This window comes from Lissotriton vulgaris, chromosome 8, assembly GCF_964263255.1.
Source record: "Lissotriton vulgaris chromosome 8, aLisVul1.2, whole genome shotgun sequence".
Classification (NCBI taxonomy): domain Eukaryota; kingdom Metazoa; phylum Chordata; class Amphibia; order Caudata; family Salamandridae; genus Lissotriton; species Lissotriton vulgaris.
Window position 1 is genome coordinate 455,683,619 of NC_141696.1, and position 24,110 is coordinate 455,707,728.

General features: G+C 44.0%; 1 protein-coding gene across 1 annotated transcript in view; it reads right to left on the reverse strand.

Annotated features, from left to right (window-relative positions):
- The window catches only part of LOC147697173 (lysozyme g-like), an 83,261-nt gene that overhangs the window by 23,491 nt on the left and 35,660 nt on the right, over window positions 1–24,110 (reverse strand). Inside the window, exons 4-5 of the mRNA XM_086934234.1 lie at window positions 13,659–13,855; window positions 13,391–13,529 (exon numbers count right to left, since the gene is read on the reverse strand). Coding sequence (XP_086790360.1) covers window positions 13,391–13,529; window positions 13,659–13,855 — 336 coding nt within the window. The remainder of the gene's footprint in view (window positions 1–13,390; window positions 13,530–13,658; window positions 13,856–24,110) is intronic.

The following is a 24,110-nucleotide window of genomic DNA, read 5'->3' on the forward strand; positions in this document are numbered from 1 at the left end:
ACGCCAGGCCAGCCCACTCCACTTACACTCACAGGGGGGACGGCAACACTGCATGTCCCAGGTCTGCCCTGTAGTAATCTGCTGTTCGCAGGTCTAGTTGTCGGCATGCCACAGCCACTTCTTCAAGGCTGGTATACACCCACACCATGCCCATTCAACACACGCACTACAGGACATGTGACTCTGCCAATAAAAAAGTCCGGGAGCACGTGCTCGACGCCATTTCCAACATGTCTCGGGGTGTATCTGTGTGGTGTTCATGTAGGCATGGGGCCCAAGGCCCTGCAACATCACATTCCGCAGGCCCAGTGAGACATGATGGCGTCCGCACCACAATACCCCATCATACAGGGTACATGACTTGTGGGGCAAAGACTTTGTGGCACCGGATACTCTGTGGCTGGCACAGGCACACCGCCACAGGACAGTGACTTTCGGTGCACTGAGGTAGGGGCACCTTAAGTGCTGAGCAGGTGCACCCTGCGATGATGCCCCGTCCCAGCGGTCCGGACTGCTCAGGTTTTGTGAGCCCTGCTGGACCACAGTGTAAGCCAGATACAGCCAACAGAGGGGGACTACCACCATATGGCGTCGCCTCCTGGATCACAGAGTTGGTGGCACCTCAAAGTCTGAGTGGGTGTGCAGCCTGTGATGATGCTGGGTGGACGGGTATGTCCTCTGCCATAGTGAAATTAAGACTCAGAATCAAATATGAGACCTGGTGGACTGCGGAGCGGGGCAGCATGATGTGGAGGGTGCTATGTCTGTGGGCCCCAGGCTTGTGGCTTGCACCAGCACGTGGTGGGCCCTCATTGTTTCATGCCAGTGGTGGAAGGGGAGCAGTGAGGCCTGGGTGCGCAGTGATGGGCATGCACCGCTGGGTGGTGGGAGGAGCTGAGGTGCATCTGCCTGGGTGCGCAGGGGCGGACAGGCGATGATATCATGTGCAATTGTGTGTACTTTGCCATTCATATGTCTGGACTCTGTTTCAGATGACGGATCTGTTTCAGATGTGGGACCTGGTGAACTGCACTATATACCGGCTCATGGTGGAAGATATACTACCGGTGTCAGCAGGTGAGCAGTGTGGCCTGGGTGTGCAGTGTCGGCCCTCTCTCTCCCTATCACCTGTCCATATCTTCTGTTATCTGTGTCTCTCTCCACCTCTCTGTCTGTCTATCTCTCTCTTCCACTCTCTGTCCGTATTTCACTCTCTCTCCCTCTCTGTACGTCTTTCTATCGCTCCCCCTCTCTGTCCGTCTTTCTCTCTCTCTCCTTCTCTGTCTGTCTTTCTATCACTCCACCTCTCTGTCTCTCTTACTATCGCTCAACCTTTCTATCCGTCTATCTCTCTCTCCCCCTCTTTCCTTCTTTCTCTCGCTCCCTCTCTTTCTCTCTCTCTGTATCTCTCTCCTTCGCGCTCTTTCTCTCCTTTTGATGTTGCCAAGACACACCCTCTCATCATGATTTTTGTCTTGCAGTCTGTGACCTACGGATTGTCCCGCGGGGAGCCGATGTGTCTTTATCTGTCTTTATTTGAATACATTTTCATTTTTTAATTCAAAGGTTAATGTGTGATGCTCATTTTTGTGACAACACATGCATGTCACCAAATATGATTGTGCGACATCAGGTGGATTATTTGGTACATGATTCCATGTAGTTGATGTAGCATGTCTTTGATCCGGGGGGCGGGGATAGGGGCTTCTGGGGTTGGTGGCGGTGGATGTTGTGGTCCTGTTGGTGCTTCCAGCTGCATGATTAATGGCTCCATGGCATCGGTTATATTTCTGGTGTGGCTGTGGGTTGGGCTCTATTTTGTTTTGCAGGCTGTAGTCCGACTTTACACCAGTTTGGAGCAGATGATAATTTCCTGCTGCTAACGTGCCTTATCGCACGTTTTGTGGTCGTGTCATTGATCTGTCTGGTCATGGAGAATGTTGCGGAGTCGTGTTGACGCGGCTTTTGGCACGGAAACGCATATTCTGCCTCTAATTAGCGATAGTTGCTGGCGATGTTTTTTGCAGCAGCTATCGCAGGTAAACTGGTGATTTTGGCTGTTAGCACCTGCTTGTGAATGGGGTGAATATTTTATCGCGACATTGGCTGCGATAAAGTTCCACTAACTCAGCTATAACTCCTTGAGAATATGCCCGTTTATTTCTAGGTAAGGTGGTGTTCTAAGTATCAAATGTTTTTTATTCTTCTTTCCCAAGTGAAAAAATGTTTCTTTTTCTTTGTTATTATTGTGGGATATTGCTTTAATGAATATCACATTCAAGAGACACCCGCAGTGTGTAGACTGGTCCACAAATCTTATCCAGTTAAGATAAGTGTAAGTTTGGAGGGCGCCAAAAGAAGCTTACATTGTAAAAAAACTCCAGAACATAATGAAAGTTTAATTGTCTTCCTTTGCTTTAATCTGATTGCACAGTCTTCTTGAGGAGTGTAAAATGTTAAACTTTATGTGGTTTTAGCACAGGTGAGAGCAGAGCTGTATAAGAGCTTTTTAGTGTGCACTTTCGGAGAGATGACTAACTTTTATCTTGTCCTGCCTTATGAGACAATCGAAGGCTGGTTTGTCCTCTGCTTTGCCAAATTTGATTGTTTATTAATTGAACAATATGAATTCTGAATATTAATTTCTGCCAACTTGATTTTTGACTTCCGTAAACCATTACCTTTATTAAAGCATCTTGGTTTATAATTTATATATATATATATTTTTTTTTAATATATATTTATTTGAGCAGGTTCAAAAATATACAACATACAAATTATAGGTAGAAAAGGTATAAATACTTAAAAACCATACATTGCATCCAGCGTTACAGAATCACATTGCAAAACTTTTAAACATAGTTTTAGCTATGATTAATTAGAAACATGGCTGTGTAAAATTGTAGCATACATACTGATAGATACTGAGTTCCCATAGCAAGTCATTTTAGCAGCTTACAAATTTATTTTGTTCTCATACCAGGCTGAAACAGGAGCCCATATCTTAGCCCCAAGAATTCTAGATTTTTTCCCCCTGGTTTTATAGATGGAAATCTCCTGTTTATATATTCCCAAAAGTCTACTTAACCACATTTGAAAAGTGGGAGCGTCAGCCTCTTTCCAGCGAGCTGCCAGGATGATTGGGAGTACAGAGGTACCCAGAAAAACGGATATTACTTCCTCCTTACTGTATCCAAGAGAGTCATCATAACCTAAAACATAACGTGTCGATGATATCCTTAATTCATGCCCAAAAATTTCTGCCCAATATTCAGAGATCTTTTTTTTAATTACTTCTAACTTAGGGCAGTCAGCAAGCATATGTATAAGATTAGCTGGACCAAGAGCACATCTTGGACACTGATCGTTTGGCCTTTTACCCCAGGTAAACAACTTTGCAGGGGTATAATAAAGATCGTATATTGTTTTATACATTTGGGCCTTTAGGTCAGAAGCTAAAAACAGTTTAGAGGATAGCATCAAGGACATATCAACATCAGTATTTGAATTGTCTAATTTAGTGGCCCAACCACTTTCAACCCGTTCTAGATCGTCAGGGTAGTTATTCATCAGTAGTTCATAAATATTTCCTATCCTGGTGGTCCGCCTAACTATTAATTCTAAAAATGGGATACCTTTTAGTTCTATTCTAGGTACAACTTGTGCGATGGTCGTATAAACTTGTATGTATTTCAAATAGTCAGTAAAGGGGATCATAAATTTATCCCGTAGTTCCTCAAATGATGGTGTAAGATCTTGACCAAGGAAATCCCCTACTTTCACGATCCCCAAGCTCTCCCATTTCCTGGAAATGCTGTCATTAAGTTGAATTGGTATAATTGAACTGTGCCAGAGAGGAGTGTATTTTGTATATTTTGGTATTATCAGATGTTTACTAGTGTGTTTCCAGATTTTCCATGCATCAATAATGATCTTAAATTTAATCTTTTTAAAATATGAGGGTTCAACTTGTTTTAAGAGCAGTCCTCTGGCTTTGTCCCCTAATACCAATTCATATATTGAGGGTATAGTATGGCCTGGAATAATGCTTACGGTTGGTTTAGTGTCAAAAAGAGGGGTCATTTGTTGAAGGAGAGTTGCCCATAAGTAAAATGTCAGATTTGGTATAGCTAGCCCTCCTCTTTGCTGTGGTAGTGTTAGCTTTGGCAAGGCCCTCCTGACTTTCCCATAATTCCACATAAATTTCGACATGCAGGAATCAAGAGTATTAATAATACCATTCTCAACCAAAGATGGGATTGCCCGGAAAAAATACAATATTTTTCGGGAAAATACTCATTTTGAGGTAGTTCCCTCTGCCGATAATTGACAAATGTTAACTCTATTAAGATCTTTTTTGATTTTCTTAATGAGTGGGTCGTAATTAAGTTGATTAATTTCATTTACTTTGGGAGAGATGGATACACCTAGATATACCGCATTATTAACTCTATATGGGCTTTCAAAAGATGTATTTTCAGTACACATGACCATTGTCTTGTCTCTATTCAGAGAATACCCTGAATAGGAATCGAAGGATCGGGTAATTAATTCAATCTCCTGGATTGCCTCTGTGGGGTTAGGTGTTAATACCGCCACGTCATCGGCATATGCCAGTACTTTGGTATAGAAACTACCAACTTTCACAGGCTCAATTACGGGAGAGGTGAGCAATTTCAAAATAAGTGGGTGAGCTTAGCCTTAGGGTCAATATACATTGCTTTGATGGATTTTACAAGAGTTGGTCCGAAGTTATTTAACTCCAGAACTTCCCATAGGAACAGCCAAGAGACCCGATCAAAGGCCTTCTCGGCATCCAGCAGGATCATCGACATCTGGCCCCCCGAAACTCCCATGGTGTCAAAAAGGGAGATGGCTCTACAGGTGTGATCTGTAGTGCCCTTACCGGGGATGAAACCATACTGCCACGGGGAGACCAGATGTTCGATAACCCCGCTGAGCCGGTTGGCAAAGATCTTGGCATAAAGCTTCGAATCAGAATTAATAAGTGAGATGGGTCGATATGAGGAAGGTAACTCAGGAGGCTTACCTTTTTTAGGGAAAATGGCTATATTTGTGTGTTTCCAGGAATCAGGTGGATTACCATGCCATTGCACGCCAAGAAACAAATCTAATAAATAAGGTACGATCTGCTTTCCAAGCACTTTATAAAGATCAATAGGGATTTTTTTCTGGGCCTGCAGCCTTTCCAGTAGCAAGTTCTGACAGTGCTAATTCCACCTCAGTAGTTGAAATCTCTTTATCCAGATCATCCCTAGTCAAATCATCAATAGTCTTGCCCAGGTTTGTCTCCAAAAGCCAGTTATTTAAAATTGTTGGTATCGGATGTTGAAAGTTGATCTTCATTTTGATATAGCTTCTGATAGTAGCTTTGGAAAGCCCCTGCAATGCCTTCTGAGGACGTGTGTTTGTGCCCCTCATATTCAATGGATTGTATAGCATTCTGTGTTTGTTTCTGGCGTGTTCGAAGAGCGAGATGTTTCCCGACATTTTCCCCATTTTCATATGCTTTATTCTGATTTGCCTGAAAAAGTTCCGCTGCTTTTTGGGACAAACCGCTATTAATTTCTGCTTTTAGGACTAGAATTTTACATAGAGTGCTCTGACATTCATCTCCTCGGTGGATCTGACTAGCATGCTGTTGCTCTAGGTTTATTAGCTCTGAATTCAGTTGTTCGTTCAGTTTATCCTGATCCTTTTTTCGTTTGGCAACAAAGGCGATAGTTTCCCCCCTTAGGGCAGCTTTAAAGCAATCCCAGACCACCAGCCTGGGGGCACTATACTGATTAAAATCAAAAAATTCTTGTGCCCAGAGCTTTATATATGTTATATATTCTTTGTTTACTAGGAGCTTACGATCAAATGACCATTGAGAGTATGGCCTCTTGTAATTGGGGATGTCAAAAGTAATTATAAGGGCATTATGGTCTGATATAGTTTTTGGGGATTTAGTCATTACAGAGTTTAAGGCAATATCTATGGATGCCATTATGTAGTCGATCCGGACGTACTTGTTATGGGGGTAGGAAAAGTATGTATAGCCAGGATCCTGATTGTTTTTAAAGGTCCAGATGTCAATTAAATTATGGCTATCCATAAGTTGCCTTACAGCCCCATACACTTTGGGCTTACGTCCATTATATGCCGGCTGTATTTGCCTACTCTGTGTATACCCTAGTGCTATATTAAAATCTCCACAGATAACCAATGATCCTGTCCAAGAGGCCAACTCCAATTCTAGGTCATAAAATATCTGTGGGTCGTCCAGGTTCGACCCATAGACTGAGCATATAGTGATGCCTAGATTAAGCTGTACTATGACCCACCTACCTTGGGGGTCTGCCGATTTTCGCCTAGGTTTGCCCAAAAATGTTTTTGCTAGAATAACAACTCCACGTGTCTTAGATGTTTGTGTTGTCAAGTCGAGAATGTTATATCCAGCAATTCTTAACAATTCTTTATCCCCCACTGGGATATGGGTCTCCTGTAGGCAGAGGAGATCATATGAACCTTGACGAATTATTTGGTATAATTGTGCCCTCTTACCCCTATCATTAAGGCCCGCCACATTCCAGCAGCATAGTTTTAATTTCCCCATAATACACATTGGATATTCAGACAAAATATAGCACTACATAGTGTTAGATGATTAAATAAGTAAGCACACATTCTTAATGTTTCACATTGCCTTACAACTGGTTGAGCCTCCTTTGCTACCTTGTTTGTTGATCCATTGATTAAATTAATTGTATATTTTGACTTGCTCTTTTTGTGTTTTTGCCGACCCACCCTCCCTAGTGGGGAGCTCCCCCCCACATACCCCTCCCCCATTACACCCCAAAAACGGGCAATGAGACTCTGTAAGAGTCTGTGGTGATGGACTAGTGCTACCTGACCAGTACACAGTAAATATACAAAATAAGAAAGAGAGAACAGAAAAAAAAAAGAAAAGAAAAAATTGGGTAAAGAGAAACAAAACCATAGCAACCCCAAGAGTCACCGATAAGAAGACAGGATAGGGGAAATGGACGAGAAGATAGATCATCTTAATTGCTCTATCCTATCCCATCATATAGAATCATATCGTATCATATCGTATCATGTCACCAAACTTAATTTTCAAAGCAACTACCTTTTCAATCATTACTAAGAACAGAGAAAAAAAACAGATCTATACGAATACAGTCATGCCGCCTCCCTTCCTGATAATAAAGTTAATTCAGACTATCTAGGTATACACACTTATTTTAGGGTATCTAGATATTCTTTCTGCCTTAATCTCGGAAATGAAGAATCTAGTTTGGCCTCCGAAAATTACTTTCAATCTAGCTGGGTTATTAAGATAAGCCTGTGCCTTCTTCTCTAGGAATGGTTTAATCATTTGTTGCAGGCGCCATCTCCTCTCTACAGTTATGTGACAAAAGTCCGGTCGGACAAAGTAGGAGATCGAGTCTTTACTGCGTCGCGCTTCAGGTCTGGCTTTCTCTGAGATAGCTTGTCTTAGGAGAAAGTTCCCAAAATATACCAATATCGCTCGGGGGTAACCTCCCGGTTTTACTGGAGTTTTCAAGGTCAATGGGACTCTATATGCACGTTGGACTTCCATGTCCCAATTCCAGCTGGACAATTCAGGCAGAGTATCTCGAAAGAGTTGTATTATATATGCGCGGACATCCTCTCCCTCACTTTTTTCTGGAATACCTAAGACACGCAGATTATTTCTGCGTAGACGATTTTCGCAGTCTTCCAGCTTCCACCTTACGTCTGCTAGTTCTGCCTCATGGAAATCAACTCGTTCTTGGGTCGCAGTGGCTTCTGCTTCGTTTGACAAAATGCGGGCTTCCGCTTCGGTCATTCGATCATTAAAAGAGCTAACAGTTCTTGTTAACTTGCGTACCACCCCTTGCACCTTGTGAAGTGCTGCCTGCGCCTTACGACCATCTTTAGACGTTTCTTCGCGATGCGAGGCGATGGCCTGTAATACAGTGTCCATAACAGAAGTTAGCGTGGCGTCCGGTTGGGTTGCATGATCTAATACCTCTGGGCGGGAGGAGGGAGGTGGGTGCATATGAGTAATAGACTGAGTTGAAGGAGAGTAATCCCAGACCAGCTCTGCAGCCCCATGACAGCTTTTTTTCTTTTTTAAAACTGTTTTCCTGCCACCCCTGGGGTCATTAAGTTTCAAGTTTTGGTCGCTCTCTGTGGTAAAGTCAAATTCAGCATCCTCCTCCATATCCTCCTCTGTTTCTCCTGACCACCCAGCTTCCTCTGAAAATGAAAAAAAGTCAGTTGGATCTTTATCTGTCTCTGCTGTCTCTGCTGACTCTGCTGCTGCTCCCATTGTCTCTACACCACTATGTTCGTGCATCTTATTTCTCTCAATAATCTCAGGAATAGCCTCGGTGGTAATTAGACTGTCTCTGCCAGAGCCATGTATCAGCGCCACCGCGCCTGACTGGCCATCTGGGGTACCAGGGGTGTTTATCAAGTTACTCTCTGTACTAGGTAATTCCGCAGGCTCTAATATCGAAGTCTCAGAGAGGGCCTGGATATTTACAATAGACAATGGGGAGGTCGTACCTTGGAGCTGAGTCTCCTCCTCGGGTAATCCGATATGTTCGCTTACCTCAGGCATAGCGCTGCAGGCCTCTGTATTTAGATCTATTATCGCCGGAGCAATGGGAGCTGTAATGCCAGAGGGAGCCTCTGCCTCAATATTGCCTCCAGTCTCTCGATGCAGCTCAGGCTCAGGCTCATGCAATCCACCCCTGGTTTTTGGTTCTGCTGGTACAACTGTCAGTACTGCCGAGTGTCTCTTCTCCCCGCTGGCTGAGGGCGTTTTCGCAGGTGTTTTTGCTGGAGTTGTCCCCGGAGCTCTGCGAAGCAAATCAACCACCGAGGGGCCAGGCTGTTTCAGCGATTTGGGGGTAGGTAGCGTCTCCGTGTTAGGCACTCCTGCATCGCCGGTGCTGGCAACACTTACGTGACCCCCTCGCTTCAATGCGAGCTCCCGGTCTCGTACTGCTTGTTTGGCTGCTCTAGTCTTTGCGGCGGCCGCTAATGCTGCTGCATTCTTAGGAGCCATATCGTCTTCTGGTTCTGGTTCCAGGTACACCCTTTCACTTTCAGTCGTGAACTCCGCTGTTTGTGTACAAATCAAAAAAAACTCGTTTGCTCTTAAGCCCCCAAGGAGCCGTATAACCGTAGCGCCGATTAGGGATGTGAAGAGTGACAGCTGATCTTTTACCACTCTCCTCTCACTCGTGGCTGTGGGCTTAAGGGTCGATGTATTTCCGATCACCATTCTCATCTGATTTCGAATATCACTATATTCAGGGACAGCTGTGCAGCATCATGTTCCGTTTTGTTAAGCCTGTGAAATCACGACTGCCGGTGTTGATTCTGTTCTGCATTCATCATCATTGTGGTGAGTACTGGTCAGGATGCACAGTACAGCGGTCTAGCACACCGCCGCCATCTTGCCCAAACTCACCCTTCCTTTTCGGTTTATAATTTTGAATGCATTTTTTCTTGGCCATGCTCAGGTGTGGAGCACTAACATCCTTAGGGGATTAACACCGTTTCTGCTCCATCCGGAGAAAAGCTTTACGGTTCTCGAATGTGCTAACATTATGAAAGTATCCTGAAATGCATCATTCAGTAACATTATGGCTAATAAAGGCATCTTTTGGATACTCATCTCTCTGCATTCTGTCTGCCAGCATTATAGTAAAGAGAAAAGCATTACTGTAAAGAGAAAATACAGAACCTGAACCTTGCACAATAGATTTGTATGCAGAGGCTGTCAGAGTTCAATTTTGTAAAATCTAGTTATTCTGATGTGTGAGGAGCTTGTTCTAATTTAAGATAGTTACAATGCTGAAATGACTGGGAGTGTTGAGGTTCGAGTTCTTTGTCATGTATGTCCCTTGGTACAAGATACAGGCTAATGCAACCGGGATAGTTGTTTCGGTTCAGGGTGTGGGTGCTGCTAGGAGGTCTTAAGGCACACACAGAAGGCTTACAAAGGAACTCAGCCAATAACAGATGTTAGTTCACAATATTTTTTCAGCAACTTAATTTGCTGCATAGTTTATTTCCAACAGGGCCGGCAGAGAGGATAGATTTTATATTGTACAGCTTCAGTGTATACATAAGTATCTCAGGGTGACCTCAACAATTAGGTTACTGATAGATCCTGGTGGGATGAAAAACCACTGCAAGGATGAATGAAATGGAAACGAGATCAGAAACGTGATTTGGGCGGTTGTTTGGTCGAGAGGGTTCATGAGCTGCAACAGATCAAGCCCTGATAATGAAGCGTCCACTGACCTTCATTCTTGGGTTGTCTTGTTTTCAGGTAATTACAGCTGCAAGGACATCTGTACAGTCACTCAGGCTTTCATGCAGAGGCCTATATCATTTGCAGGGGGATCAAAGATATAACAACAAGTACTGAGAAACATGAGCCTTGACACTGGAGTCATGCTGCCCAAAGAAGATAGTAGGTCATTTCTCCAGGCTTGGCAGGTTTCAATCCTTCCAAACTACTTATGGCTACACACTGGGTTGTTCATCTTTGCCTCTAATATCCAGGAGAGCCACATAAAAGTTCTGCCTCTGGTCCCACATTTCCTTTGTGTGCAGGTGCACAGAGCTGTTGCAAGTAAATGTGAACCTGTTATGCAAATAGGTCAGCTTATGTACCAAACTAGACTAGATACCAAACTAGACTTGACAAAACACATTAAGATCTTGGCAAAGAGTGCATTCTTTAACTTGAAACTACTAAAAAAAATTAAACCTTACATTCCACCCAAAGACCTCAAACAAGCCACCCAAGCATTGGTGTTGTCTCGATTGGACTATGGAAATGCAATCTTCTCTGGAATAGCCAGAACTCATCTTGTTCCTCTGAAAACAACCTTCAACGCAGCTGCCAGAACGGTCACTGGAATGAAGAAATTTGATAACATCTCTCCAGCACTAAAAGAACTCAAGTGGCTACCAATTGAAATGCGGGCGAACTTTAGAACAGCTTGCCTCACACACAAAGCCCTTCACACAGGCAAACCTGAATATCTGGCTTCCAAACTCAGAAAAGCGGGTCAGAACTGGACTCTCAGAAGATTTAAAAACTCTACTTCTTATCCCGCTAAAAGCAAGGAAACAAAAAACTATGGCCAGATCCTTTGCCGGTAATGCGGCCAAAATATGGAACTCTATCCCCCCCACATCAGAACTATTCCTTCCTTCCCCAAATTCAAAAGCCAGCTCAAAACCCTTTCCCTCGACCGCTCCCTATCGAACAGATAGGAGTAGCTCGGAGTTCTCAACGTCACTGCTCCTTTCCTCGAGGTGGTTGTCAAGACTCTGTATTTAGAACTCATCAGCATCCTCTCTTACGATCTGTACTCTGAATGTATTGCTTACTGTACTATGTTTACCTTCTTTTGCACTGCTCTATACTTGTTGTGAAGCACTCCGATACCTTCAGGTCAGGCTAGCGCTATATAAAACTTCCTAAATAAAAGAAAATAAAAAAATGAAAGTGATTTTCTTTCAGATGTGCCATAGTTGTGTTGCAATCAGCAAAATCGGACGCTTTTGCTTAGTTCTTCCTTCTTGGGAGAATTAAGGGCCCAAGATGTATGGGGTTGCACACCAATTGCAATCAGAGGTCTCAATCAGGCAAACCTACACTGATTTACACAAGGAGAGTCATTATGTATTCTCCTCACTGGTATAGAGATGAAAAGGCCTGTACCCTGCTCTTTTAATCAGCGGGCACCACCCACTAGGGGCATTATGATCTGGTCATGGTATTAGTAATCATCCAGGTAAATAGAAATGTGACTTTTAGTATGCCTCTATCGCCCAGCAGACTCTAGCTTTATCTTCATGGGCTACAGACAAAACAATACAGAGCTATGTCAAGGGTGTTGCAAAATGATATCCTGCAGGTGCAAACACTTAGTGGGCGATTACGATGTTGGTCCGAACGGGATTCGGATTTGGAGAATCTGATTCGAAACCTACATTTCTGACCAAATTGGATACATTTGCAACCAACAGATAATGAGGAAAGGAAACGGTTTGGGCAGTCCGATTTGGTTCTGATTGGCATTCCGACAGCCAGAGTCATTCATAGCCAAATCGTACAGCTCTATGGACATTGTTTCCGACCGATTACGATGTTTGATTCTGACAACCGTTCCGAATCAGTCTGCCCGACACAAAATAGCTGTCAGAATCTGAATTAGGGGACCCATAGCAGGCCCCCACTTCACCCATAGCCCTCCGTTTGGGGCCTGTGGGGGTACCCAGGACACCCCTCTTTACAACCATGCACAGTGTGACAGGCAGCTTGGGGTGTCCGTAACAGGGTGACATGTTTTCCCCAGCCACCGCTTTTTTCAATGGGAGCCTGCGTTTTAGTTCGGAACACAGGCTCCCATTGAAGTCAATGTAAGACTGACGAATAGTGTTCAGACGCCTTGTAATCGGTCGGTTGGACTTTCAGAACCCGATTTGTTCAGAAATTATTCTGAAACCGATTCTACTTTGTTATTTTGGTGTCAAATGATTAATTACATTTACTCTAATTTTCTAACTCAGTGTGATATTTGTCTTGAGTTGAGTTTTAATTTATTACTGTTGGTGTGCTGCATAAAAACTTTACAAATTATCTCTAAGTTAAACCTGACTGCTTTTTGTGCCAAGGAACCCGGAGTTAAGCACAAGTTAAACTAGTGACTTTTTGTGGTTCACCATGCCAGGTATTGCGGCTGTTGCTTGAGCTGGGCCAACATACGAGTCAACTAACAACCCAATTTCTTACAAAAAACCTTGAGCAGTTTGTTTTTGTATTTACTATTTTGAATTGATTTCAATCATACTATATTTTCATGTGTTTACTACTGTTTTTTGGCAACATTAAATGATTTGAGTTTGTATCTTTGCTAATCTGCTACTAAACTTTCATGGTTTGTAAATCAACTACCCTCTCTTATCATTGTGGGGCCTAATTGATTCACTGTCTTTGATTTATTGTTGATTTCTTGAGTCTTGCCTCAGTCTGAGGCTAAAGGTTCATCCGCTGGAGTGCAGCTTCTACTTGAGTTTGCACTAACGATCTGCACCAATGCAAATCCATTCCACCCTGCAATAGTACACTCCTAGTGCCCTGCCCATAAATCAATGGTCACAACCCACTTAGGTTCAACGCAGAGGTAAGTGCAGACCTCACTCCTTAGGAAACACAATTCTCAAGAAAGTTATCACCTCCTAGAGGTCAGAGGAGATTTGAGGATTGGAAGTGAGACTGAAGGCGAGCAGTAGGAATTAACTCCTGGTGTCCAATGCCTACCTTTCAAGTCCTGATTCTGAGACCAACTTGAAAACTTCTTATGGATTGACTTGATCATGGTGATTAGAATCTCTGTACCCTGTGAAATATTTTCTTCACTGTTCCAAGCACCTCTGATCTTGTGCCAGCGTTTGTCAATCTAAAATACAAAGCAACATTGGTACTATGCTTTCATATGACCAGTACAGACACTTATTTGAAGACACAATTTTCAATGAGGATTATGTATGTAACACCATGTCACTGCTTTATTGGTGATGGTGCTTACCTGCATCAAACCAAAGGCATTTCCTCCATCACCCCATCCATTCCTAAGGACAGCACCAGCACGGGATTCACGAGAAATGATTCCAGCAATCACAGCCGGATCCATACACAAACTGCGGCCAACTGCCAAAATCTCTGTTTTGTATTTGTTCATGTTTCGGAGGTCAGTTGCTGCCATCTGGTGGGACGCACGGACCCCTGCAGTGAAGATGATAAAGTAGTAAAAATTATTGTTGGCATAGTTGTTTGATCACTGACATCCTTCCAAGTCAAATATCCAGAGCCACAGGGACAGGCATCAATACAGCAACAGCCAAACCCCTTTTCTAGAGGCTTCAGTACGATTTGCTAACAACATCAAAGAAATGCCCAGCTGCAGGACTGCCTGTGCCTAAAACTGATTTTATACACATTCACAAAAGGGAAGGGGTCCCTTGAGGACCCCTTACAGTTTGCAAATGGGTTACCACCTACTTGAAAGAGGTGGTAAAAGGCGAATGATTTGTGACCGCATTCTGGTCACAAAACATTCACACATACCACTATGAGTCACTATTAGGTAGGGATGCCCTTATAATGCCCCTTATTAATATTGAATTGCAAACCCATCTTGCGATTTTATAATTGGTTACCGAATTGCAAAATAGGGCTTTGTATATAGAATTTTTCCAGTCGCAAATGGCCAGATTTTCTAAATAGAGCCATTTGTGACCTAAACAATGCATAGTACATCAGGCCCTTGGAAACATAGCTCACATAAAATATGACATGGATAAATCACAATGAAGCACAGGTGACTTAAAAATTTAGCAAATCTGTCTTTTATGCATGGCTATCCCAGATATTTTACCTTTTTCTTGATCATATTTTTGCTGGGTATTGAACTCTGTGCACTAAACAGAAGTAAAGTGCTGGTGCTTCCCTTTTAAACATGGTTAAATTGGCTTATCCCTTATTGACATTTTAATTTGCGGACAATTACCTAGTATATGGTGTAGAAATGTGCTTAGGACCTGGAAGTTAAATGACACCTCTTGACTGCAGCATCTATTGTGCTATCTATACGATTGGCCTACCATGTGTAGTCAGACTACTGTAGCGTAAAATCTGCTGTCAAACCTTTTATTGGTGGCAAACCCTTCTTTTAAATATTAACACTCTTTTCCCCACACAGTAGAGTCTCTGATATTTAAAAGTGGTGCATGCACAGAATTAAAGTTGGCATTTATCTCAAGGGACTAACCCCAAAAAGTAATTTATATTTATTCTGCTATAGCTGGATCCTAGAAAATATCAAAATACAATTATAAACTTTAATCTATAGCTTCTAACAAGAAACAGCTATAATATTCATGAAGTCCCCTTGGCTTTGGAGGGTTGGTGGGGCCAAGAACCCCTGTTGTTGCCACAACTAAGTCCCCAACAGCTGGGTCAGTGAGTGGGTCTGTGAGTCTCTGATAGGGGTGGGTGGTAAACTCCAGCAGAACTTACCCATGCGGTCTTACATAGGCGCGGCCATAAAGCTTAATTGAAGCAAGAACAGCTCCCTTTGCTCAAAAACAATGCTGGCTTCTGCAGGAAAAAGCAAAGGAGGCAGGTAGATGGTGGGACCGTGGGGGTATTAGGGCTGCCCCCACGGTCCCAATAACAGAGCCCAGGTCCCGGGGGAAGGGGTCACTGGGACCAAAAGTGGCCCGGAGGTGGGCCAAAAAGCCCCATACCTTCTAATAAAAAATAAATCATAATATTAAAAAATGAAAAGGCCGGCCCAGGGGGTCCCCATGGCCGAAATTGGCCTTGGGAAGAGCCCCCTTCCCATCTTTTTAATGAATAGGGGTCAGACCCTGGGGGATAGGGTCGCCAGGGCCCAAACAATGTAAAAGAAGGGGGGCTACACAGCCCCTTTGTAAAAATAAATATTAAAAAAGGGTATCTTGCCGAGACCAAGTCCCCTTTTTACACCACTCTGCAAAAGTGCTTCCTGGTCTCAGACCACCTCTCTGCAATCCAGCTGTGTGCCACACATTGGAGGTACCTGGTTGGCTAGTTGGCCCCCAGGGACCCTCAGTATTTAATTAAAATTAATTCCCCAACTAACAACACACCTGGGGTGCATTTTCAGAGTGGTGGAGAAAGGGTGTGTGGCCTTTGTCTACCTCTCAGCAATCCCACTGTGTGGGGCTTACTGGAGGTAAGAGGTTGGCTAGTTGGCCCCTAAAGGACCCCCAGCAGCGAAGGGGACTTCAATCCCCATCCAAGAGCATGCCATGGAGCGCATTTGTAGACTGGTGGGAAAAGGGGCATGGCCTGGTACAAGTACTTACCAATACTGCTGTTTGGGACTTACTGGAGGCAATAGGGGGGGAAGTTGGCCCCAACGATGTCCTTGGGGCCAACTACCCCTCTTGTTATCTCTAGTAAGTCCCACACAGTAGGACTGCTAAGTCATCTTTGGAGGCCATGCCCCCCTTTCTTCACCACTCTGCAAACGCACCTCTTGGAAGACTACAGGATGGGGGATGAAGTCAAATTTAGTTTTGAGGGAGTTCTGGGGCCAAGAAGCATTCCAGGTACCTCCTGTAAGTGCTATGCAGCGTAATTCCTGAGTGCTGGTCGGAGGCCCAGCACCCTTTCTCCACCACTCTGCAAACATGACTACTACTTAAAGAAGCATCTTTTGGCCGATTTCGTTTTTTGACAAAATGCTTTTTTGGGGCCCCCTGAGCAGGATTCACGAGAAATGATTCCAGCAATCACAGCCGGATCCATACACAAACTGCGGCCAACTGCCAAAATCTCTGTTTTGTATTTGTTCATGTTTCGGAGGTCAGTTGCTGCCATCTGGTGGGACGCACGGACCCCTGCAGTGAAGATGATAAAGTAGTAAAAATTATTGTTGGCATAGTTGTTTGATCACTGACATCCTTCCAAGTCAAATATCCAGAGCCACAGGGACAGGCATCAATACAGCAACAGCCAAACCCCTTTTCTAGAGGCTTCAGTACGATTTGCTAACAACATCAAAGAAATGCCCAGCTGCAGGACTGCCTGTGCCTAAAACTGATTTTATACACATTCACAAAAGGGAAGGGGTCCCTTGAGGACCCCTTACAGTTTGCAAATGGGTTACCACCTACTTGAAAGAGGTGGTAAAAGGCGAATGATTTGTGACCGCATTCTGGTCACAAAACATTCACACATACCACTATGAGTCACTATTAGGTAGGGATGCCCTTATAATGCCCCTTATTAATATTGAATTGCAAACCCATCTTGCGATTTTATAATTGGTTACCGAATTGCAAAATAGGGCTTTGTATATAGAATTTTTCCAGTCGCAAATGGCCAGATTTTCTAAATAGAGCCATTTGTGACCTAAACAATGCATAGTACATCAGGCCCTTGGAAACATAGCTCACATAAAATATGACATGGATAAATCACAATGAAGCACAGGTGACTTAAAAATTTAGCAAATCTGTCTTTTATGCATGGCTATCCCAGATATTTTACCTTTTTCTTGATCATATTTTTGCTGGGTATTGAACTCTGTGCACTAAACAGAAGTAAAGTGCTGGTGCTTCCCTTTTAAACATGGTTAAATTGGCTTATCCCTTATTGACATTTTAATTTGCGGACAATTACCTAGTATATGGTGTAGAAATGTGCTTAGGACCTGGAAGTTAAATGACACCTCTTGACTGCAGCATCTATTGTGCTATCTATACGATTGGCCTACCATGTGTAGTCAGACTACTGTAGCGTAAAATCTGCTGTCAAACCTTTTATTGGTGGCAAACCCTTCTTTTAAATATTAACACTCTTTTCCCCACACAGTAGAGTCTCTGATATTTAAAAGTGGTGCATGCACAGAATTAAAGTTGGCATTTATCTCAAGGGACTAACCCCAAAAAGTAATTTATATTTATTCTGCTATAGCTGGATCCTAGAAAATATCAAAATACAATTATAAACTTTAATCTATAGCTTCTAACAAGAAACAGCTATAATATTCATGAAGTCCCCTTGGCTTTGGAGGGTTGGTGGGGCCAAGAACCCCTGTTGTTGCCACAACTAAGTCCCCAACAGCTGGGTCAGTGAGTGGGTCTGTGAGTCTCTGATAGGGGTGGGTGGTAAACTCCAGCAGAACTTACCCATGCGGTCTTACATAGGCGCGGCCATAAAGCTTAATTGAAGCAAGAACAGCTCCCTTTGCTCAAAAACAATGCTGGCTTCTGCAGGAAAAAGCAAAGGAGGCAGGTAGATGGTGGGACCGTGGGGGTATTAGGGCTGCCCCCACGGTCCCAATAACAGAGCCCAGGTCCCGGGGGAAGGGGTCACTGGGACCAAAAGTGGCCCGGAGGTGGGCCAAAAAGCCCCATACCTTCTAATAAAAAATAAATCATAATATTAAAAAATGAAAAGGCCGGCCCAGGGGGTCCCCATGGCCGAAATTGGCCTTGGGAAGAGCCCCCTTCCCATCTTTTTAATGAATAGGGGTCAGACCCTGGGGGATAGGGTCGCCAGGGCCCAAACAATGTAAAAGAAGGGGGGCTACACAGCCCCTTTGTAAAAATAAATATTAAAAAAGGGTATCTTGCCGAGACCAAGTCCCCTTTTTACACCACTCTGCAAAAGTGCTTCCTGGTCTCAGACCACCTCTCTGCAATCCAGCTGTGTGCCACACATTGGAGGTACCTGGTTGGCTAGTTGGCCCCCAGGGACCCTCAGTATTTAATTAAAATTAATTCCCCAACTAACAACACACCTGGGGTGCATTTTCAGAGTGGTGGAGAAAGGGTGTGTGGCCTTTGTCTACCTCTCAGCAATCCCACTGTGTGGGGCTTACTGGAGGTAAGAGGTTGGCTAGTTGGCCCCTAAAGGACCCCCAGCAGCGAAGGGGACTTCAATCCCCATCCAAGAGCATGCCATGGAGCGCATTTGTAGACTGGTGGGAAAAGGGGCATGGCCTGGTACAAGTACTTACCAATACTGCTGTTTGGGACTTACTGGAGGCAATAGGGGGGGAAGTTGGCCCCAACGATGTCCTTGGGGCCAACTACCCCTCTTGTTATCTCTAGTAAGTCCCACACAGTAGGACTGCTAAGTCATCTTTGGAGGCCATGCCCCCCTTTCTTCACCACTCTGCAAACGCACCTCTTGGAAGACTACAGGATGGGGGATGAAGTCAAATTTAGTTTTGAGGGAGTTCTGGGGCCAAGAAGCATTCCAGGTACCTCCTGTAAGTGCTATGCAGCGTAATTCCTGAGTGCTGGTCGGAGGCCCAGCACCCTTTCTCCACCACTCTGCAAACATGACTACTACTTAAAGAAGCATCTTTTGGCCGATTTCGTTTTTTGACAAAATGCTTTTTTGGGGCCCCCTGAGCAGGATTCATGAGAAATGATTCCAGCAATCACAGCCGGATCCATACACAAACTGCGGCCAACTGCCAAAATCTCTGTTTTGTATTTGTTCATGTTTCGGAGGTCAGTTGCTGCCATCTGGTGGGACGCACGGACCCCTGCAGTGAAGATGATAAAGTAGTAAAAATTATTGTTGGCATAGTTGTTTGATCACTGACATCCTTCCAAGTCAAATATCCAGAGCCACAGGGACAGGCATCAATACAGCAACAGCCAAACCCCTTTTCTAGAGGCTTCAGTACGATTTGCTAACAACATCAAAGAAATGCCCAGCTGCAGGACTGCCTGTGCCTAAAACTGATTTTATACACATTCACAAAAGGGAAGGGGTCCCTTGAGGACCCCTTACAGTTTGCAAATGGGTTACCACCTACTTGAAAGAGGTGGTAAAAGGCGAATGATTTGTGACCGCATTCTGGTCACAAAACATTCACACATACCACTATGAGTCACTATTAGGTAGGGATGCCCTTATAATGCCCCTTATTAATATTGAATTGCAAACCCATCTTGCGATTTTATAATTGGTTACCGAATTGCAAAATAGGGCTTTGTATATAGAATTTTTCCAGTCGCAAATGGCCAGATTTTCTAAATAGAGCCATTTGTGACCTAAACAATGCATAGTACATCAGGCCCTTGGAAACATGGCTCACATAAAATATGACATGGATAAATCACAATGAAGCACAGGTGACTTAAAAATTTAGCAAATCTGTCTTTTATGCATGGCTATCCCAGATATTTTACCTTTTTCTTGATCATATTTTTGCTGGGTATTGAACTCTGTGCACTAAACAGAAGTAAAGTGCTGGTGCTTCCCTTTTAAACATGGTTAAATTGGCTTATCCCTTATTGACATTTTAATTTGCGGACAATTACCTAGTATATGGTGTAGAAATGTGCTTAGGACCTGGAAGTTAAATGACACCTCTTGACTGCAGCATCTATTGTGCTATCTATACGATTGGCCTACCATGTGTAGTCAGACTACTGTAGCGTAAAATCTGCTGTCAAACCTTTTATTGGTGGCAAACCCTTCTTTTAAATATTAACACTCTTTTCCCCACACAGTAGAGTCTCTGATATTTAAAAGTGGTGCATGCACAGAATTAAAGTTGGCATTTATCTCAAGGGACTAACCCCAAAAAGTAATTTATATTTATTCTGCTATAGCTGGATCCTAGAAAATATCAAAATACAATTATAAACTTTAATCTATAGCTTCTAACAAGAAACAGCTATAATATTCATGAAGTCCCCTTGGCTTTGGAGGGTTGGTGGGGCCAAGAACCCCTGTTGTTGCCACAACTAAGTCCCCAACAGCTGGGTCAGTGAGTGGGTCTGTGAGTCTCTGATAGGGGTGGGTGGTAAACTCCAGCAGAACTTACCCATGCGGTTTTACCTAGGCACGGCCATAAAGCTTAATTGAAGCAAGAACAGCTCCCTTTGCTCAAAAACAATGCTGGCTTCTGCAGGAAAAAGCAAAGGAGGCAGGTAGATGGTGGGACCGTGGGGGTATTAGGGCTGCCCCCACGGTCCCAATAACAGAGCCCAGGTCCCGGGGGAAGGGGTCACTGGGACCAAAAGTGGCCCGGAGGTGGGCCAAAAAGCCCCATACCTTCTAATAAAAAATAAATCATAATATTAAAAAATGAAAAGGCCGGCCCAGGGGGTCCCCATGGCCGAAATTGGCCTTGGGAAGAGCCCCCTTCCCATCTTTTTAATGAATAGGGGTCAGACCCTGGGGGATAGGGTCGCCAGGGCCCAAACAATGTAAAAGAAGGGGGGCTACACAGCCCCTTTGTAAAAAATAAATATTAAAAAAGGGTATCTTGCCGAGACCAAGTCCCCTTTTTGCACCACTCTGCAAAAGTGCTTCCTGGTCTCAGACCACCTCTCTGCAATCCAGCTGTGTGCCACACATTGGAGGTACCTGGTTGGCTAGTTGGCCCCCAGGGACCCTCAGTATTTAATTAAAATTAATTCCCCAACTAACAACACACCTGGGGTGCATTTTCAGAGTGGTGGAGAAAGGGTGTGTGGCCTTTGTCTACCTCTCAGCAATCCCACTGTGTGGGGCTTACTGGAGGTAAGAGGTTGGCTAGTTGGCCCCTAAAGGACCCCCAGCAGCGAAGGGGACTTCAATCCCCATCCAAGAGCATGCCATGGAGCGCATTTGTAGACTGGTGGGAAAAGGGGCATGGCCTGGTACAAGTACTTACCAATACTGCTGTTTGGGACTTACTGGAGGCAATAGGGGGGGAAGTTGGCCCCAACGATGTCCTTGGGGCCAACTACCCCTCTTGTTATCTCTAGTAAGTCCCACACAGTAGGACTGCTAAGACATCTTTGGAGGCCATGCCCCCCTTTCTTCACCACTCTGCAAACGCACCTCTTGGAAGACTACAGGATGGGGGATGAAGTCAAATTTAGTTTTGAGGGAGTTCTGGGGCCAAGAAGCATTCCAGGTACCTCCTGTAAGTGCTATGCAGCGTAATTCCTGAGTGCTGGTCGGAGGCCCAGCACCCTTTCTCCACCACTCTGCAAACATGACTACTACTTAAAGAAGCATCTTTTGGCCGATTTCGTTTTTTGACAAAATGCTTTTTTGGGGCCCCCTGAGCAGGCCTAGGGGTCAGGGTGTTTCTACCCTGCCCCTTTTCTTTTTTTTGCGTTTCTCATTCTGATTGGTTGCCAACACTTCCTGGTTTGGAGTGTTGACAGACAATTAGAATAAAGCTCGTCATCAGGAGGGTGCGAGGATCCTCTGTGCCTCTAAATATCGAAACTTTAATTTTTTCTTTTCTCAGCAACTTCTGAACGGATTTACACCATTTAAAAAAAAGGATGCTTTCCGAAGCAAGCAGTACCTTTTTGCCAAATTTAGTCTAATTCCATTCAGCAGATCCAGCTGTAGCAGTGTCTAAAGTTTCCTATGGGAAATTGATTTTCCGACCTCTATTTTTTTAATTTCGCAGGAACTACTGAACTGATTTACACCATTTAAAAAAAGGTCTCTTTTGGAACCAAGGGCTACCTTTTTGCAAAATTTTGTGTAGTTCCGTTCAGCAGTTCGGGCTGTATCCGTGTCTAAAGTTTCTGATACAAATTTATGTGGAGAAAACACGTTTTGGGACCCCCCTTTTTTCTCGGCCTCTGCTTGCCGCATCTGACTGGAGCGCCCCACTAGTTTTGTAAATTTCGCAAAGACTCTTCAATTAGCACCAAAGTTATTGAGAAAAGAAAAAATGTGTTTTGAATAGAAACAAGGTCCTAATTATAGCTACCTACTGGTGACCGCCAGTAGGTAATATATATATATATATATAATTTTTTTGGGGGGGGGGTCCCCCTGAGCAGGCCTAGTGTTCAGGGTGTTTCTACCCTGCCCCCTTTTCTTTTTTTTTGCGTTTTTCATTCTGATTGGTTGCCAACACTTCCTGGTTTGGAGTGTTGACAGACAATTAGAATAAAGCTCGTCATCAGTAGGGTGCGAGGATCCTCTGTGCCTCTAAATATCGAAACTTTTATTTTTTATTTTCTCAGCAACTTCTGAACGGATTTACACCATTTAAAAAAAGGATGCTTTCCGAAGCAAGCAGTACCTTTTTGCCAAATTTAGTCTAATTCCATTCAGCAGATCCAGCTGTAGCAGTGTCTAAAGTTTCCTATGGGAAATTGATTTTCCGACCTCTATTTTTTTAATTTCGTAGGAACTACTGAACTGATTTACACCATTTAAAAAAAAGTCTATTTTGGAACCAAGGGCTACCTTTTTGCAAAATTTTGTGTAGTTCCGTTCAGCAGTTCGGGCTGTAGCCGTGTCTAAAGTTTCTGATGGAAATTTACGTGGAGAAAACACGTTTTGGGACCCCCCTTTTTTCTCGGCCCCTGCTTGCCTAATCTGACTGGAGCGCCCCACTAGTTTTGTAAATTTCGCAAAGATTCTTCAATTAGCGCCAAAGTTATTGAGAAAAGAAAAAATGCTTTTTGAATAGAAACAAGGTCCTAATTATAACTACCTACTGGCGACTGCCAGTAGGTAATATATATATATATATATATATACAGAGAGAGAGAGAGAGAGAGAGAGAGAGAGAGAGAGAGAGAGAGAGAGATAGGCAGAACTGTACTGCCTGATAAGGGGACACAAGTGATGTGAGCTGGACAATCTTACTCTTGGGCAGACTACGACAGATTATACGGCACGTCGCCACTGGGTGTTTTGGACTCACTCCATCACTGTATGAGGGTTCCACGATGAACTACTTGATCCAGCATGCTGTCTTCCCGGAGACGCTGTGTGAGGAGGTACATAACTCTAATTAGGAGGAGTAGCTGAGAGACTGCTACACAGGGAGTGGTTTTAGAAATGCTTTAGGAGCTCCAGATGATTCGACCATACCTGGGATACCGGCACTGATGAAAGCCTCTCCGGCTAGAAACGCTTCTGCCACAGCGTTTCACTGACTTTTTCCACACTTGAATTTACTCAGGATACGCCTTCCGTTATCGGGGATCCCTGCGGCTGAGCGAGACACTTTACACGACAACATCAAGGTTGCCCAGGTGGGGAGCCACACACCTATGGACACACAGGATTCTCGCAGGCGGTAGTGCAGTCAGCTAACACCTCGCATTCCAAATTGCCATACGCGTTTTGAGCGCAAGCAGTGATTTATTTGAATATATTAAGTCCCGCCCCAGTGGGCGTGTTAAAGGGCATGGTGGTTAAGGAATTCCAAAAAATATTGCCCATGACTTTCAAAACTTCTCTAACCAAGTGGCCTCTCTACTGCCCCTCATTAAAATAATGTTCTTTGCCAGGCGAAATGCTAAAGGCGCCCTGCGGCTCCGCATCATCAATGTCTCCACGAGTGAGGCTCCATAAGTCCTAAGAGTGCCGGTAGTGCCAGTATTGCTGGGATGTCCCGAGCCCATCTTTCCCACTTTTCACGAAAACACTGGTGTCCGGATAAACACTTATGCGCTCACAAAATAAGTCCCATTCACGTACAGCACAC